The sequence below is a fragment of the Cynoglossus semilaevis genome, chromosome 14 (genome assembly GCF_000523025.1).
Source record: "Cynoglossus semilaevis isolate Cse_v1.0 chromosome 14, Cse_v1.0, whole genome shotgun sequence".
NCBI classification, from domain to species: Eukaryota; Metazoa; Chordata; class Actinopteri; order Pleuronectiformes; family Cynoglossidae; genus Cynoglossus; species Cynoglossus semilaevis.
Genome location: NC_024320.1, coordinates 5,112,044 through 5,127,292, shown reverse-complemented (window position 1 = coordinate 5,127,292; position 15,249 = coordinate 5,112,044). Strand labels below are relative to the sequence as shown.

The 15,249-nt window shown below is 41.7% G+C and overlaps 1 protein-coding gene and 1 pseudogene across 1 annotated transcript in view; one reads left to right on the top strand and one right to left on the bottom strand.

The window, feature by feature from the left end:
• gsna (gelsolin a) overlaps positions 1–7,042 on the bottom strand; it is a 12,221-nt gene extending 5,179 nt beyond the window's left edge. Inside the window, exons 1-9 of the mRNA XM_017038608.2 lie at positions 6,809–7,042; positions 2,214–2,416; positions 1,904–2,058; positions 1,386–1,547; positions 1,117–1,266; positions 925–1,014; positions 710–842; positions 322–626; positions 67–200 (exon numbers count right to left, since the gene is read on the bottom strand). Coding sequence (XP_016894097.1) covers positions 67–200; positions 322–626; positions 710–842; positions 925–1,014; positions 1,117–1,266; positions 1,386–1,547; positions 1,904–2,058; positions 2,214–2,409 — 1,325 coding nt within the window. The 5' untranslated portion in view covers positions 2,410–2,416; positions 6,809–7,042. The remainder of the gene's footprint in view (positions 1–66; positions 201–321; positions 627–709; positions 843–924; positions 1,015–1,116; positions 1,267–1,385; positions 1,548–1,903; positions 2,059–2,213; positions 2,417–6,808) is intronic.
• A 2,626-nt stretch (positions 7,043–9,668) lies between these two features.
• The window catches only part of LOC103389294 (serine/threonine-protein phosphatase 2A 55 kDa regulatory subunit B alpha isoform-like), an 11,148-nt pseudogene continuing 5,567 nt past the window's right edge, over positions 9,669–15,249 (top strand).

The window sequence follows — 15,249 nt, the reverse complement described above, 5'->3', positions numbered from 1 at the left end:
TCTCCCCCGCTGTGTTTATGTCTCCCTGTGTGGAAATCTATGTCTCCTCCTCTGACGTCTCCTCACCACATGTAGATGATGTGTCCTTGGCGTCCTCCATGGTGGTAGTTGTACAGGATGATGTAACTGTCTCCTCCATAAAACTCTCCGTAGGTTGAAGGATCCACAAGAACTTTGTCTGAGCCCTCGATTCTCCAGATCTGTTTAAAAAAAACACAGGTAACATATACCTTTTTCTAATCTTAAGGTTTGGGCTGAATTCATTTACAAAGAGTTCCACCAGAGGGCACTATTCCGGTCATTTATCCCAGACCCCCTTACCTGTTTCTCTCCGCTGCCGTCGTCCACCATTCCATGCTGTGCTGCCATGGCTGCAGACTCGTGCAGAGTGGCAGCGTCGAAAGGAACCTTCTCGATCTTGGCGATGCTGTTGGCGATGTAGGCCACGCCCAGTCCCACCGTCTGGTCCCGGTCTCTCCAGTTTTTAAAGAACTGTTTGAAGAGCGGAGTCTCTCCAGACTCGGGCAGAATCTGGACCTGGGTGTGTTTGGGGTAACCCATCTTCTTGATGAACTCATCAGCAGCCTTCAGCGCAGCCTTCCTCTCATCCATGTTGGCGTCTTTACCTGTCGGAGGCAGAGATGGGCGGAGTCAGGTGGCTCAACCAAAGAAAGATGATGAAACATTAACTAAACACTTTAATTCTGACCTTTCCAAACGAAGATCTTTCCGTCAGAGCCGTGGTCCAGGATGAAGCAGTCTCCAGACTCCAGAGCACTCTGACTGAAAGGGTTCTCCGCTGCCACCAGGGTGATGGCCATGGCTCCACCAGCGTTGGACACCTGTGGAGAAACAGACCTCTGTGAACATGACCAGGAACCAGCTTCATGGCCTGTGAAGAGGCCTCATGGGGGCGTGTCTCACCTTGTAAAGTTTGGCTCTCTTCCTGTTGGCGGCGTCAGCTTTGGGGTCGTCTGAGTCTCCAGGAGGCAGATCTGGTTTCTCACCCAGAACCTGACATCAAAGAATCAGTAAGAAGAAGCTTTAATCTCTGATTTACCTCCATCACCTCGTCTCCTCTCAGGCCCCACGCCCACCTCTCCCTCGTGCTCTCACCTCAATCATCTTCTCTCTCTCCACCCCTTCCTCACAAACGTAGACTCTCGCTCGTCCACTGCGTTCGTTGTCTCTTATTCCTTTGGAGACCTGCGTGGCCTTCAGCCTCTCGAAGCGGTTGCTCTGAGAACCACACCACTGGAAGATCTCCTGCAGCAGGAGAACAGCACATACAGATGTAGGACAAGATTTTACATTGTACAGAAAGTCAAATATATTATATAATATAATATATATGTATATATATATATATGTTATGCAACACTCACGTCTCCCAGGTCCAGGATAAAACAGTCTCCCTGGTTGAAACTGTCCCAGCTCACAGCCACCTCTGTGGCCCTGACGGAACGCCGACCTTTGACCTGCAGCAGCCGCTGAACCACCACCTCGTTGGTGACGACGTGTTTGAACCCAGAGGCCACGCCTCCATTCTGTCAGATTAGATAAATGTACAGAAGTGAAGATAGTGAAAGAGAAGCAGTTACCACGTAGAAACCAGAACAAAAAAGGGAAACAGAAATAAGTTCAGTTTTTTATCAGACAAAATCAGATAAGTACTCTTAGTACTGATTACTGGAACAACACACAGGGCTGATTCTAAAGCTGCAGGGTCACGGGGTCACGGGGTCACAGGGTCATTCAGCAGCAGTTTCTACCTTAGCTGTTTACACACTGTGTTTTCACCTGACTTTCCACAGACTTGTTTGGCTGGTGTGTGAAGAACCTTCTAGAAGGTTTGGTGTAATTCTCTGAACCAGTGAATCCATTAATCAGACTATTGTTTTACCATGTACTTGATTCCAGACTTGAAGTAGCCCAGGAAGGTTTTGGACTCGTGACCCTGGACCTCACGGTACTGAATGGGTTTTCCTCCCAGGAAGTCGTCCATCTGGACGGTGAAGATAGCTGCTGAGCCGCTCTCATCCTGAGTGCAGGAGTCGCCTTCAGAACACCAGGAGGACATCAACGAAAACACAGAAGAACCCAACAAAGTTAGGATGAAAACATTCTACAATATCAGTGTGTTTCATCAAAGATCCATGTGTCCTTTTTCCCTCCAGGGAGGGAACCCCTGACCTCTTGCCCCCCGCTCTCACCCAGCCAGAAGTGCAGGTCGTACTGCAGGGCTCCAGCGCGCTGTTTGATGGTGTTCAAAACCAGGTACGCGTCTCCATTGTAGAACCCTCCGTACAGGTTCTGAGGAACAGGAACCAGTTCGAAGTTCTCCACCCTCCACACCTGCAGACCAGGCTGCTGTCCAGCCCGCTCGAACTCTGGGTGGTACGGAGCCATGCTGCTGCTGAGACACACACACACACACATATAACAGATTTACAGCCTTTTCTACAAGGGAGTGTTAGAGATAGTGGCTGTGGAAGAGGAAGCTTTGTAATGGCCCTTTAAAGTGTGTGTGTGTGTGTGTTACTGTGGTTGTTTCCATGGCTCTCAGATAAAGTTTATGATTATATTTAAACATTCATGTTCCACCGATGACTCACTGGTGTTTCACAGGAAACAGGAAGAGGCTCATTGTCATCATCTCCATCACCATGGTAACCTCCACAGACGAGGACAACACCAGAAACACTGGTCTTTGATCTACAGCTGAGTCTGTCTCAGGTTTGAACCCACACCAGCCCACTGGTGCACCATGTGGACAGTGACATGTCAGTGGTCAGGTGACTGAACTCATCCAGGCCTGGTTTCCTCTTCCTGTTCAGGAAGGACCAGGAAAAACATCATCTGATGGAAACATGTTCTGTCGGTGGAGGCAGGACGTCAGCTGACCTCATTCTTCTGACCAACTGGAGCAGCCCGGCCACAACAGGCGGGTAATTGGGTAATTACACCTGACCCATGTGCATTGCATGAGATTGAACTCTCCAGAGTCCAGTCTCTGTTTGATGAGCCTCAATGGAGTGACTGAAAAATCTGGATTTTGTTTTACAGTCTACTCCTTCTGCTGCTGCTGCTGTTTCTCCATCTCTGGAGTATCTTCCAACACCAATATCAATCTTATGGATTTCTCATTCAGAACCCATCTGAACTGACCCACAATCCTGGATTTATTTAATCCTGGATCACCATGTCCATGTCATGTCTGAAATGGAAAAAAGTTTCTCTCTGCTGCAGTTTGACCCAGATCACTGAATCATAATCACTGCATCAATATTCCAGTCCAAGAAAGTGTTCAGGTTTTCCACCAGACCTGTGGCTCTGACTGAGGGAACTCTGAGAGTCGTGCTGTGGAAACATTTTTCCAAACATTTTCCTCAGGAATGCTGCAGCTCCATTTGTACGACTAACTGTTCACATGCCAGAAAAACAAACGCCTCCTTTTCGCCCACAAACATGGCAGGAATCTGCCACACTGAGGCTGAGGCCTGGGGAGGAGGGGAGGAATGGGACAGAGTGGAGACCAATAAAGTGGGGGTTCGATTCCCTGTTTCTGCTCCAGGAGAAAACAGCTGTAGTGACTGATGACACTGACAGCTGCGGAAATCGAACACAATGTAGAATCTACATTGTAGATGATATTGGTTTATTTTATTAAAACTGTATTCAACCCTGTAGGGGGCGACAACACTTCTCACGACATGAACTGGGACTCTGCCCCAAAGCTTCGTTGTTCGTGAGGACAAATCCAACGTCATGTCCTTCAGTCATAAATCACTGATTTGTTCACTTTACTGCAGCCGCTTATTAACTACACCCAACCATAGGACACACCCAGTTACTGCTACTGCTGCTACTTCTGCTGCTGCTGCTGCTGCTACTCCTGCTGCTGCTGCTGCTGCTGCTCCTGCTGCTGCTGCTGCTGCTACTCCTGCTGCTGCTGCTGCTGGGATCTAAGAGCAGGATCCTGAAGAAGCTGGAAGAAGCTGACTGTCCCTAGAGGCAACAAAAGCTTCAGTTGTAAGGAAAACATTTTTTATTCACTTCTAACCTCTGGAGAGGCATCGATAATGTTGTAATATTAATGATTATACGAATTTATTTGGTTCATGTTTATAAATGAAATATCCTGATAGGTGAAGTCCATAAACCTCTCACTTCCCTAAACCAAATTCCATAAAGAAAATGAATGGTTTTATAGCACTGCAGCAGTTGGTCTGTTGGTTCCTCTAGTAGTCAGTTTGTGTTATCATTTTAATGGTGGTCCAAAATAATATTAATAATAGTTATTGTTATCATTATTATACAGCCAAAGCTCCTGTAGGAGGCAGCGGTGGAGCTGCAGCTCCTGTGACCATGTGAGATAAAACCACTGATTCTTCATCACAGATCGTTAGATAACAGGGCTGTGGGGACGTTGCTCTCCCTCAGCAGCACAGGCTGAAATAGCAGCAGGTCACATGACCTGAGGCCTCCGTGGACAAGTGCAGAGGAATAAACTAAACATGGAGTCGGTGATTCCAGACTGAGTCATTCCTCCCCCTCCCCCGTTCTTTGTCTGCCGCCGCTTCAGTCCTGGAGACAGAAACTCTGTCCACCAGCACAGGAGACTTGATTCACGTTAACAGTCGTCCTCCTGCTAATGTCTGCAGAAAACATTTTGACTAAAAATCTGGAATTCTGGGGTTTGGGACAGCATTCCTGTCCCGAGTTCCACCCCCAGGACAGAGGATTTTTTTTTCATGATGACTCATTTTCTCCCTGCATGCCTCTCTCTCCCTCGCTCTCTCTCTCTCTCTCCCCCCTTTTATATGAAATTAGACCCATTTTGCTGGAGAGCTACAACTGCACTTCGTGTGTTTGTGAGAACGTTATGGTTTCTGAGCAGTTTCAGAGCTGCAAAACCACGACACAAATGTTACTAAACACATACACGTTATGCAACATAACTGTTGCAGAAGCATGAAATGTATGCCACCTAAAAATGATGCCAACTCTGTTCATGATTCAAATGAGATGCATGTGATAAAAATGGCACCAGATCATTTACATGATGAAAAACACTGCAGTCAGACTGGGACTGACAAAGAAAGAGGCTCAAAGGACGGAAATTTACATGAATCACAAAGACCCTGCTGGTACTAGACCAGTTATAGTAGCAGTTATAGTACTACTTGTTGTACAGAGTGTCTTTGTCTAATAAATAGTCTAATTGTCTTATAAGAACTTAATTATCTTCTTTATATACTGTACTTGATGTTAATGTCTGGACAGTGTAGCGCAGTGTTGATGGAGTTTGTTCAGACTGGTACTGATGTGATGAAGGTGGTACTGGTGTGGTGAAGGTGGTACTGGTGTGGTGAAGGTGGTACTGGTGGTTGTATTACTACATGTGACATGTTGAGGATGAATGGCTGCACATGAAGCTAAATATTAGCTCAGGAACACCTGTCCTCCGCCCCCCCATTGTGTGTACACTGAGTTTAAGTAAATGACAGTTGGTGACTGTAATGCAGAGACAGAGTCGTAAAAGGATTAGGGAGAGTTCTTCTTGCCCAAACAGGAAGTCAACGTCTTCTTCTTTATGTATTTAGTTCCAGGTTCTTCTTGGTTCCGTTCCTTTTAATATTTTTAGAAATGTGGCCTGAAAACTCATCTGATTTTTCTGTTGTTTTGTACAGACACCTACAGACGCGTTCTTTCCATGTCTTTGTCACAGTTGTCTTATCAGAATCTGAAGACTGAACATACCATAATATGCAGGGGCTCAGACAGCTGTTGTGTGGTTGGCTGACAGATCAGTGACACGTGTGGGTGTGTTCAACCTCAACACCGTCTGAGCAGCAGACGTGATCATGTGATTCTGATTTATAAGAACTCTTTCTTCCAAATGCAAACATGAGTTTCTTATTAAATATGAACTCATAAAGTTACTATCAAATATGTTCACACACACACACACACACACCTCATTTGTGGCATTAGAACAGCTAACAGTTCCCTCACTGGCTCTTTTTCAAACAATAACATTTTCAATCATACATTTTTGCAACATTAGCAACAAGATGCAATTTTTTTTCATCATGAGCAGCTCAGTTTTATAATAATATCATTTCTTTTTCTAACATTACTTTAAGATCATTTTTTGTCAAAATGTATTTTATATTGTGTAATTACAGTTTTGTACTTTAGTTATTAGTGTTTTGTGACAGCGTTACTTGTTTTTTAATCTATATTTTACACATTTGATGGTAGAGACACATAAAGCACTTGTTTGATAAATAGATAACACATAAAAATAACTGTTAACTTTATTGGCATAGTTATAACATCGACCCCAGACAAGATGTTTTGACTTCCTCAAACATTTGCTGTGTCTGTATAAACCACTGATGTCTGCCTTTATACTTTTGTTTGGGTTTGTTTATTTATTTATTTCAGTTTTTAAAATTAATTTTCGTCTCTGCTTAAACTTAAACACTTCGCATCAGGCTAAACCACCTTAAATATTTAAGGTGGACCTACAGAGATTCTGTCCATATAAGGCAGCGGCTGCGTTTTATTCCAAACAACCGACTGTTTAAGAACAAAAAGTGTGTGAGGAAAATTCTTAAACGCAGATGTTTAAGAAGTTGAGTAAAGAGCTCAGATCGTGAAAATGATGGTGACGATAATTATCATCATGTAACGGTCCCTGATACTGCCTGATTTGATTCACAGCATCGGGTTACAGTCCGAGCCGCTTCACTTTAACAGTCTCTGTGTGTGTGTCTCTGTGAGTGGGTCTAAGTCTTACCTGGTCTGTGGGTCCTCTTTTGGAGTTCGCGGAGCAGAAAGAGTCTGTGGATCTGCAGCAGAGAGGTCGTCTAGGTTTGTGTCGAGAGAGCAGCAGCAGAGACTGGGTCCAGGCTGTAGATCTGTGGAGATCAGACACTCCCCGTTATGACCCTCCTCCTCCTTCAACTCCTGCTTCTGCTGCTGCTACTCATACCTGAACCGCCCGCAGGGGGCAAGATGGGCCCAGGCATGAAAAACTCTAAGTTTAAAAGGTTTACTGTACGTATAGTGCGGTTTATATCCCACTTTTTTGCACAAGGCCAAGAAGCAGAGGACCGATAGCGTATGTGGCTCTGTGAGCTAAAATCGCTGATTTTCTCTATGGACTTTGGTCTGTGATCTGACTAGCAGTGATATCCAGTTGCCTTATTTAAATAAAATTTGAAATCACATTATCTATGCATGTAAACATATTTTTTATTTAAGAAAACTACAACAAATCGAACAAAACCCTCCGCCTCCGGTCACATCCTGTTTTTAATGTGACATCGCCATCCACAGACGTACAACATTTATAAAAGGCACTTTTTATTTTGCCGTGTTAATTGCTACTCCTGTGTTGTTTTTGCCCTCATTGTTGTTGTTTTTTTTTTTACTACATTATTAATTTGATGATTGGTGATATTTTACAGCATGTAACCCGTATTCAAAGAACTGACTCATAAATCTATGACTGGGGTTTCGGTGCTCGTGTACATAGAAGTAGAACAAATCAAATCCAAGGTCGCCCTCTGTTGGACAAAAGCTGATTTAACAGGTCCAGCTTCCTGTAAATTGGTCCCCTTTCTAAACGGTGATGATCATGTAATTAAAAATGAACATGTATTAAAAACATAGTTTGTCAACTTATTTTAAACATTTGTTCATCAGACTAACTGCCAAGACTTTACTTTAACAAACTAATTGAATTTCTATTGAACATTAACTCATTTAGAAATCAATCTAAAACATTGAACTTAACAAAATCCACAAATCTAAACTTGAATATTTTTTCACGTGTGTTTTATTGGACAAAAATCTTCAGTGCACAGTTGAACACAAACACACACACACAACCTCTCTCTTTAGTTAATTAAGACATACTTTTGTGACCTTATTGTGCTGAAAAAATCCCCATTAGTTTCAAAGTGTTGACTTGATCAAACAATTGTATTTGGAGACACCGTTATATTCCTCCTCAACAGTTTATCTAAAGGCATCAAAGCCACCAAAGTACCGTAAAGTCTTGTTCTGCTCCTTTTCAGCTTTTTTTGGCGTTGCTATTTTTTAAGGAAGCAGCTCTGATGTTACAACTGTCAAAGGTGGTATCAAGTCATGAACTTGAATGTTAACTTACTGCTAGAAAACACCAGGTTGAATGTTTCCTAAACCATGAGGAGCATCAAACACCTGAAGGTCAGATGTGCATGACCTCCATGGGCGGAGAATCACACAGGGGGGTGTTGGACCCCTGTGATACAGGTCTGCTGTCACCTCTGGTCTTATGTCTTAGCATCGATCATAGAAATTTCTTGATGCATTCTCTTCTTTTGTATCTGCTCTATAGACCTGTAGTCAAAAGTAGTGTCCCATCACATCACACAGAACACTGGTTCTCAACAAACGGTATGGGTTGGGCCCCCTTTAGGTCATGTGGAGATATTGGGTAAAGGCTGCAGCAAAACAAAGGAAACAAGGATAGAGTTTTAGATAAGGTTCATTAGGTTTTGTCATTTTCTTTTTGTTCAGTGTGGTATCTGTGCTCATTGAATCTAATGATAATAATTTTATACCTCCTTGCAGTATGGGTTCTTAACATATGTATCCTACCTCATTATTTTAATCCTTTTATAAATTAATTCTTACATTTAATTTGCCAAAAGGTCCCAATGTGATTCAAATTTTATTTTATTAGAGACTGGGCCACGGAAACAGACATACAAAACTTATGAATACAAATAAGCACACACTACACTACATTTTGTCCATGAGGCCTTAAATCCACTTATTCAGACACATGGTTATTCCTTTTCAGTGGTCCTGGTCCATAACAGGAAGCTGTCATTTTCTCCAGATGCGTTAAAACCTGACATTAATAAGCAGCCATCCTGAGAGAAGGAGGCGTAGGAAGGAGGAAGGTGAACTCCTTGTCATTGTGACACAGCTCACCACTGAACACAACCAAATGTGACCTCTGTTTTTAACCCATCACCAAAGTGAACAGTGGGCACAGGTGCCATGCTCAGAGCACCTCAGTGGTAACTTGGCAGCCGGTGGACTCGAACCTGAAGCTTTCCTGACCCAAGTCTGCTTCCTTAACCACTAAGCCACCACAGCCTAGCTGTTAGCTCACAGAGACAAAAATCAGAACAGAATGGACATAGGCCCATTACTGGTCTACAGATGAAAATGAACCAGTGCTGTTGGCCGAGTTCAAGCCAGCCATGTCCAAGCCAGTAAATCATAAGGAAATTTAGTGATGAGTACTGTACATGTGTACACATTTGTAACAATACAAAGAGATACATGGCACACAGAGTTGAGACAATTCAACAGAGATTTCATATTTTATCATGCATTTTGACATCAACTATCATGCCACTGTAAAGAAACACCCTATCATTGTTTAATATACCATAGCTTCCTTTGTAAAGTTTGGTATCTCACTGCTTAAAATTTACCATATTTTTTAATAATGCATGTCAGACTAAAGAGTAATATATAAACCTAGTAAACGAGAATTTAAACAGAATTGTTTTTGTCTTTTTAAGTGCACGGGCATTGTTATGTACACGCTCCGTTGTGGGCCCGCCTAAATACACCCTTTAGTGCACTTCCACAGTTTGAGTAAGTGGAGAAGGAGGGGGAGTGAGGAAGGGAGGGAGGAGTAAGGAGTGACTGTGAGACGAGAGGGAGGAAAGGAGAGAATAAAACCGGCCGTGCAGTAATACAGCGCGTCTTCCTGCAGGTTTGCAGACATTCAGCAGAAGGATTCTAAAGAAAAAGTTCAGATCCCAGGAGTTATCGCGTGGGCGTGGGATTTGGATCAGGACCAGGATCAGAAGCAAGACAAGGACTAGGATCAGGATCGTGACTGTGTGAGTGAAGAGAGGAGAGGCTCCACTGTGTGTCTCATCATGGCAGGTAGGGACTGTTGTCCACATTTGATCCACACACACGCTTGTGCACGCAGAGAAAATATAATGCGATTAGCGGGTGATGTAATCCACACTTGAACGGAGAATTTCGTTATTTTATCACAAATTTGGATAGGCTAAACTGGGTAAGGGATTGCTAACCTAGCCTAAGCTAAGCTAACCGTATCTAAGCTAACCGGCTAATTTGTTTTGCGCCTGTGCAATGGTGCAGTTACTTCCTGTTATGTTTCGGGTTGTTATAACCTCGATATTCATGGTTAAACAACAATCCTGTGGAAACAAAATCATAAACCAGATGTTAAAATGATTGAAATAATTTAGCACCAACTACATAAAAAACACAAGGAGCAAAGGAAGGTTTCACACAAGGCACCATGTGAGAGATTTAAGGATGNNGAAATGTCGGACTTAGGGAAACTGTACTCAAATATGACAGGACACTTAGTTTTCTAAAACATTATGTATTTATGTAAAGTTAGCGGAACGTGCAATACGGAAACTTAATGATAAACCAGACATTTAATTTTCTAATTGAAATATAGAGGCAACACGCCTTGAAATTAAGCTGCTTGCCTTTTATTTTGACACTTTGAGGTATCTCGTGGTATCTGTAGGTAGGACAGGGCTCCTTCGAGAAATGTATACGGGTGGAACAAAAACAAAATATGCTTCTTACTAAGGTGGGGAAATTAAATGAGACGTTATGTGGTCTTAATGTTATTTCCTCAATTAAACGTGTAACCCCTTATACTGCGTTTATTACTCTGTAATACTAGTATTTTAAACGACGTCAAGAGATGTATGTGTTCCAACGGTTGTTTAAAAAAATCAAATTTCTTTAACCTAAAACTTTACCTTGTGTTTTCAATTTTTAAGCTTGGCCATGGTCCCTGAAGGCAGCACAGGCCTCCGCGCTGTTTCAAACAGGAAGTAGCTGCGCTACCGGTATGCTAACTCTGAAAGCTAATTGTGCTAACACGGCTAACCATGACACAGTAATGCTAACTTCACGTAATCACTTAAAATCATTCTCAAACTTGCGAGACAGCGGTTTCAACAAGTAATTATGTTTATGCAAACCGAAACGCGTATTTCTAAAATCCGAATACAATTACCTTAAACATGCAAGGCAAGCAAAGCTAACGTTAGCTAAAACTTTGACATTGGCCGCACGCAGACTAACAGTCAGGCCCTGCTGGTTAAAACTGTCTTCTAAATACTGTGTATGAATTCAGATATCTGGCTTTGAAAATACACAGGCTATTCAGTTGAAATTATTCGTCAAATGAAAGATATATTTCCAAAGGCATAAAACAATTCTTTAAGCTGTCTTTTTTAGTATTTAATTCAACCTTAGACATGTGGTTTGAATGAAATTAATTTTATAGTTTTCATTTTAACTGCGCTTTTAGTAAAATACACAGATTGCCAATATTGTGAGGCTGAGTATTTAAACGTGTGTATACTTAAATGACAGAAAATTATTACTCAACGTCTGAAACAATTCTATGTTCAGTAGGAAATTATAGTGTTGTTGTTCAAGCAATTGTAGTTCACAAGTACCTAAATTCACAAACATATAAACTGTATAAATATTGTAGCATTCAGTTAGCCGTCAACTTCAATCTTGTCATTAAGGATGCAACTGTTAACAATTGTACTCTTAAATTAGATTTATCCTAGTCTTCAATCACAGTGTTATACTCTGAATCCTTTTTAAAACTTGATAAAAATGCCTGTAATGTTCCTAAATATTAGTTTTGTTGCACCGATGATGTAGTGTCATCCACTTTATTCTTTATTGATGGTTCAGTAACATTTGAACGCTCAGATTCAGGTTATTATCTACAGTTGAGTTTGAACATTTGGGAAATGTTTTTGTTAGTTTGCATTGCAAGTTTATAATTAGTGTTGTGACATTAATTTGTTCACATCACAGATAACATCTATATTAACTCTGTGCACTTTAATTGGAAACTGATGCTGTTGCACACTGTCTTCCTGTTGTGACACTTTCTAACATGAAAACACTTGTGTGAAGTGTTGTCACCTTCCCAAGCAAAGAGTGATGGTTTGTCAATGTTGTGCTTTTTGGCTTTACTTGTTTGCATATCCATTTAAAATCCTGTTTATGCAGCATTTTGAGCAACAATAACTGAATTTAGGGGTAATAAAGGTAAAACATTTAATATTTTTTAAAAAGTAGAGAAAGTAGAATTTAGCTCAGAATCTGTCTTGTGCTATGATGATTGAATTCATTTCACAATGAAACCGTGGAACCATGGTGACTCATCATTGTCCTTGATTATTCTGCAGAGCTCCTCCGCTCCACTAATGTGCAGGCTTTTGCACTCACTGACTCACAGCAAAAACTCTGCATGTGTAATAACAGAAACAAACTCAGGTCTATCAAAAACAGTTCAATGGAATTCAAGCAGGTTGTGCAATAAGATGTTGGAGAACTTGTCAAGGCGAGTGATGGCAGAATATTTCTGCTCCTGTAAATGTTTACTGTCAGGTCCTGGTATAATTGGAGTAGTATCTACTTTGGAAAGCCTTCAAATGTTGTTATCTTGATTTTGAGTCTTTCCTGCAATGCACATTTGTTGGATGCATTTCAGGGTAATTTACAGATTTGTCCTGGTAAAGGTCCTGCAGTAAAATTGTTCCTGATGATGCCTTGCTGTTGTCTTTATATAGTAAAATCATATAAATATGTTTATAGTGCAATGAATTAATGTTCCTTGTTCCATCTCCTTCCAGGACCTGGAGGTGACATGCAGTGGTGCTTCTCTCAGGTGAAAGGAGCCATTGATGATGACGTAGCTGAAGGTAAGAGTTCTAATACAGTTGTTTTCTAACATGTATGAGGACTAAGGTGTTCAAATAGTAAAGGCTACCAGTGTGTCTGTGTCTGGTCCTAGATTTCCTGTGTTCCATGAGTCTCTATGCTTCCTTTCCTCACATCATCAGGCTTCTGCCTGCTTCCTGAGGCCTTCCGGCTTTAGTCAAAGTCACGTGACCATCAGAACCCAAACTCAAGTCAAATCAATTACAATATTAGAGGTTGTCCTCAAAACAGATGGCTAGAGTGAATCATTGTATCCCAGCTGGGTGTGAGGACCTGGTCCTGAACCTGAAGACTCTTGGAGAAGCTGATAGTTGGGCTTAAAGATTTGAATTTAAATTTTATGTTGTTGTTGATTGCAACAACACAAATTCTAAGTTGGCTAATTTTTTTATTGAGGTATGCAAAATCAAATGAGGAGTAAAACTCTGGGCAGACCCCTGAGGTTGGTCTTGTCCTGGGGCAGAACCTGATGTTGGTTGTCGTCCTTGCTTTCTCTCTTCTCTGTTCAGTCTGTTTTTCTCAGCTGTTCACCTCCATCCCAGTCATGTTCACTGTCTCAGCTAATGAATGGACCATGAGTCAGCCTCAGTGACGTCACTCAGCACCTAACATTAGCTCTGTGTCTCTGTGTGGAAAGAGAAACGGATCACATCTACATGTTCACTTACAATGATGAGCTGTGACTGTAGTTTTTTGCTCTAAACCTATAAATCCTGCTCCTCCTGACAGACTCTATGAAGGAAATTACTTTTTAGACACGCCTCATGTCAACACCACTGTGCTGCCGGCTTCTGTGTAGAGCAGTAACGTTGAACATGACACTCTGCACTGGTCTGGACTGTCTACGTTGTCAAACACATTCTTGCAGTAAAACTTCTACATCATAATTTATGATGCTGATCCTGTTCTGTTTTCATTTATTGTAATCAGCCATCAGACAGAAACGGTTGGAGTAGGAATCTCTGTGTACATGGTTGAATTTGATTACAGTTATGAAATAATTATGACCAGAAAATATTTTGTAGCAATAATTTTATTCATGCAAAGTGAACAGAATGGGCTGTAACAAAATATTGAATCACTGAAATATTGCAATATTTTTTTATACCGTATTGATATTCTACAGCACTGCATTGATTAAAAAATACATATACACATCTTAGATCTTTACACAGATCTTTCTTTTCCAGAATTAGTAACCTGATGTTAAGCCTGTAACAACATTGTGTATTTACTATGCTGACAGTTTTCCTGCAATTAAATAGTTTTAAAAACTGCGTGCCCATAGTATTGCGGTATATTATAATATATTGCATCGTTGCCCCTGTATAGTGATACATATCGTATCGGCAGATTCTTGCCAATACACACCCCTAGAACAGTGTAGTTCTCTTGTGTTGTAGATGTTGTTTCCCATGTTATGTGTCTATAACATTTTACCTCCTGAACAGTTCAGTGCAGCCTGTTGACATAACAGGCAACAGAAGTTTGATTTTTAAACAACCATTTATTTATTTTTTTGCTGAATTAATTGTTAGAGTGACAGTCATGATGCATCGGAGGAGTATTTGTTCAGCTATAAAGAAGGTCCAGAACATCCAGTTGTCCAAGTCAGTCATCAGCTCTTTGCTCTCTTTGGATCCTGACATCTGCCTTCAGGACTCATCACTGGGAACTTAATGACTTGCTAGCTATACTTTCTCTTGGCTCAAAAAGGAAACAGCACTGGCTCACATTAATATACAAGGCAATGTTGGACCAACCACTACGCACTTCTTCAGGACTTTATTTTCCTGAGCACATTCAAAACTGTAGAATGTAACATGTAGTGGACCATGGTCTTCATCTGAGGACACGCCCACTATTGTGACAGTCTGCACAGGTGTTCAAAAGAAAACACGTGCAATAAATGTTTAAAAATAACTGAAGGAGTAAAGCATCAAGCATTCAACTTGATGTGTGTCACTGATACATGATGCAGACATGGCGTTACTGGGTCACATCTATTATCTCCCGCCGTGAGCCGCAGGGACAGTGGTATTCACAGACTTTCTGCGCCGACCTCTGCTTCATTGTCTTTCTGCTCCGTTGAGCCTCAAAGGGTTAAATGTGTGCATGTGTGTGAACATGAATGCTTCAGTTGATAAAGAAACACACTGCTGATGTCAGGAGTGACCTCTGTGACGCTGTGTGAAAAGGGAAAACTAGGTTACACATCATTTTCCTCTCTCCTCACTCAGATGTCCATCTGTTCCTTCCTGTTTTCCTCCAATTTTTTGAAACTGACTTGTCTGCAATTTCAACACCCGCCTTGTCATGTTGGTGTTTTATTTTGCAGCTGACATCATTTCGACGGTGGAGTTTAACCAGACAGGGGAGCTGCTAGCCACAGGAGACAAAGGGGGACGCGTG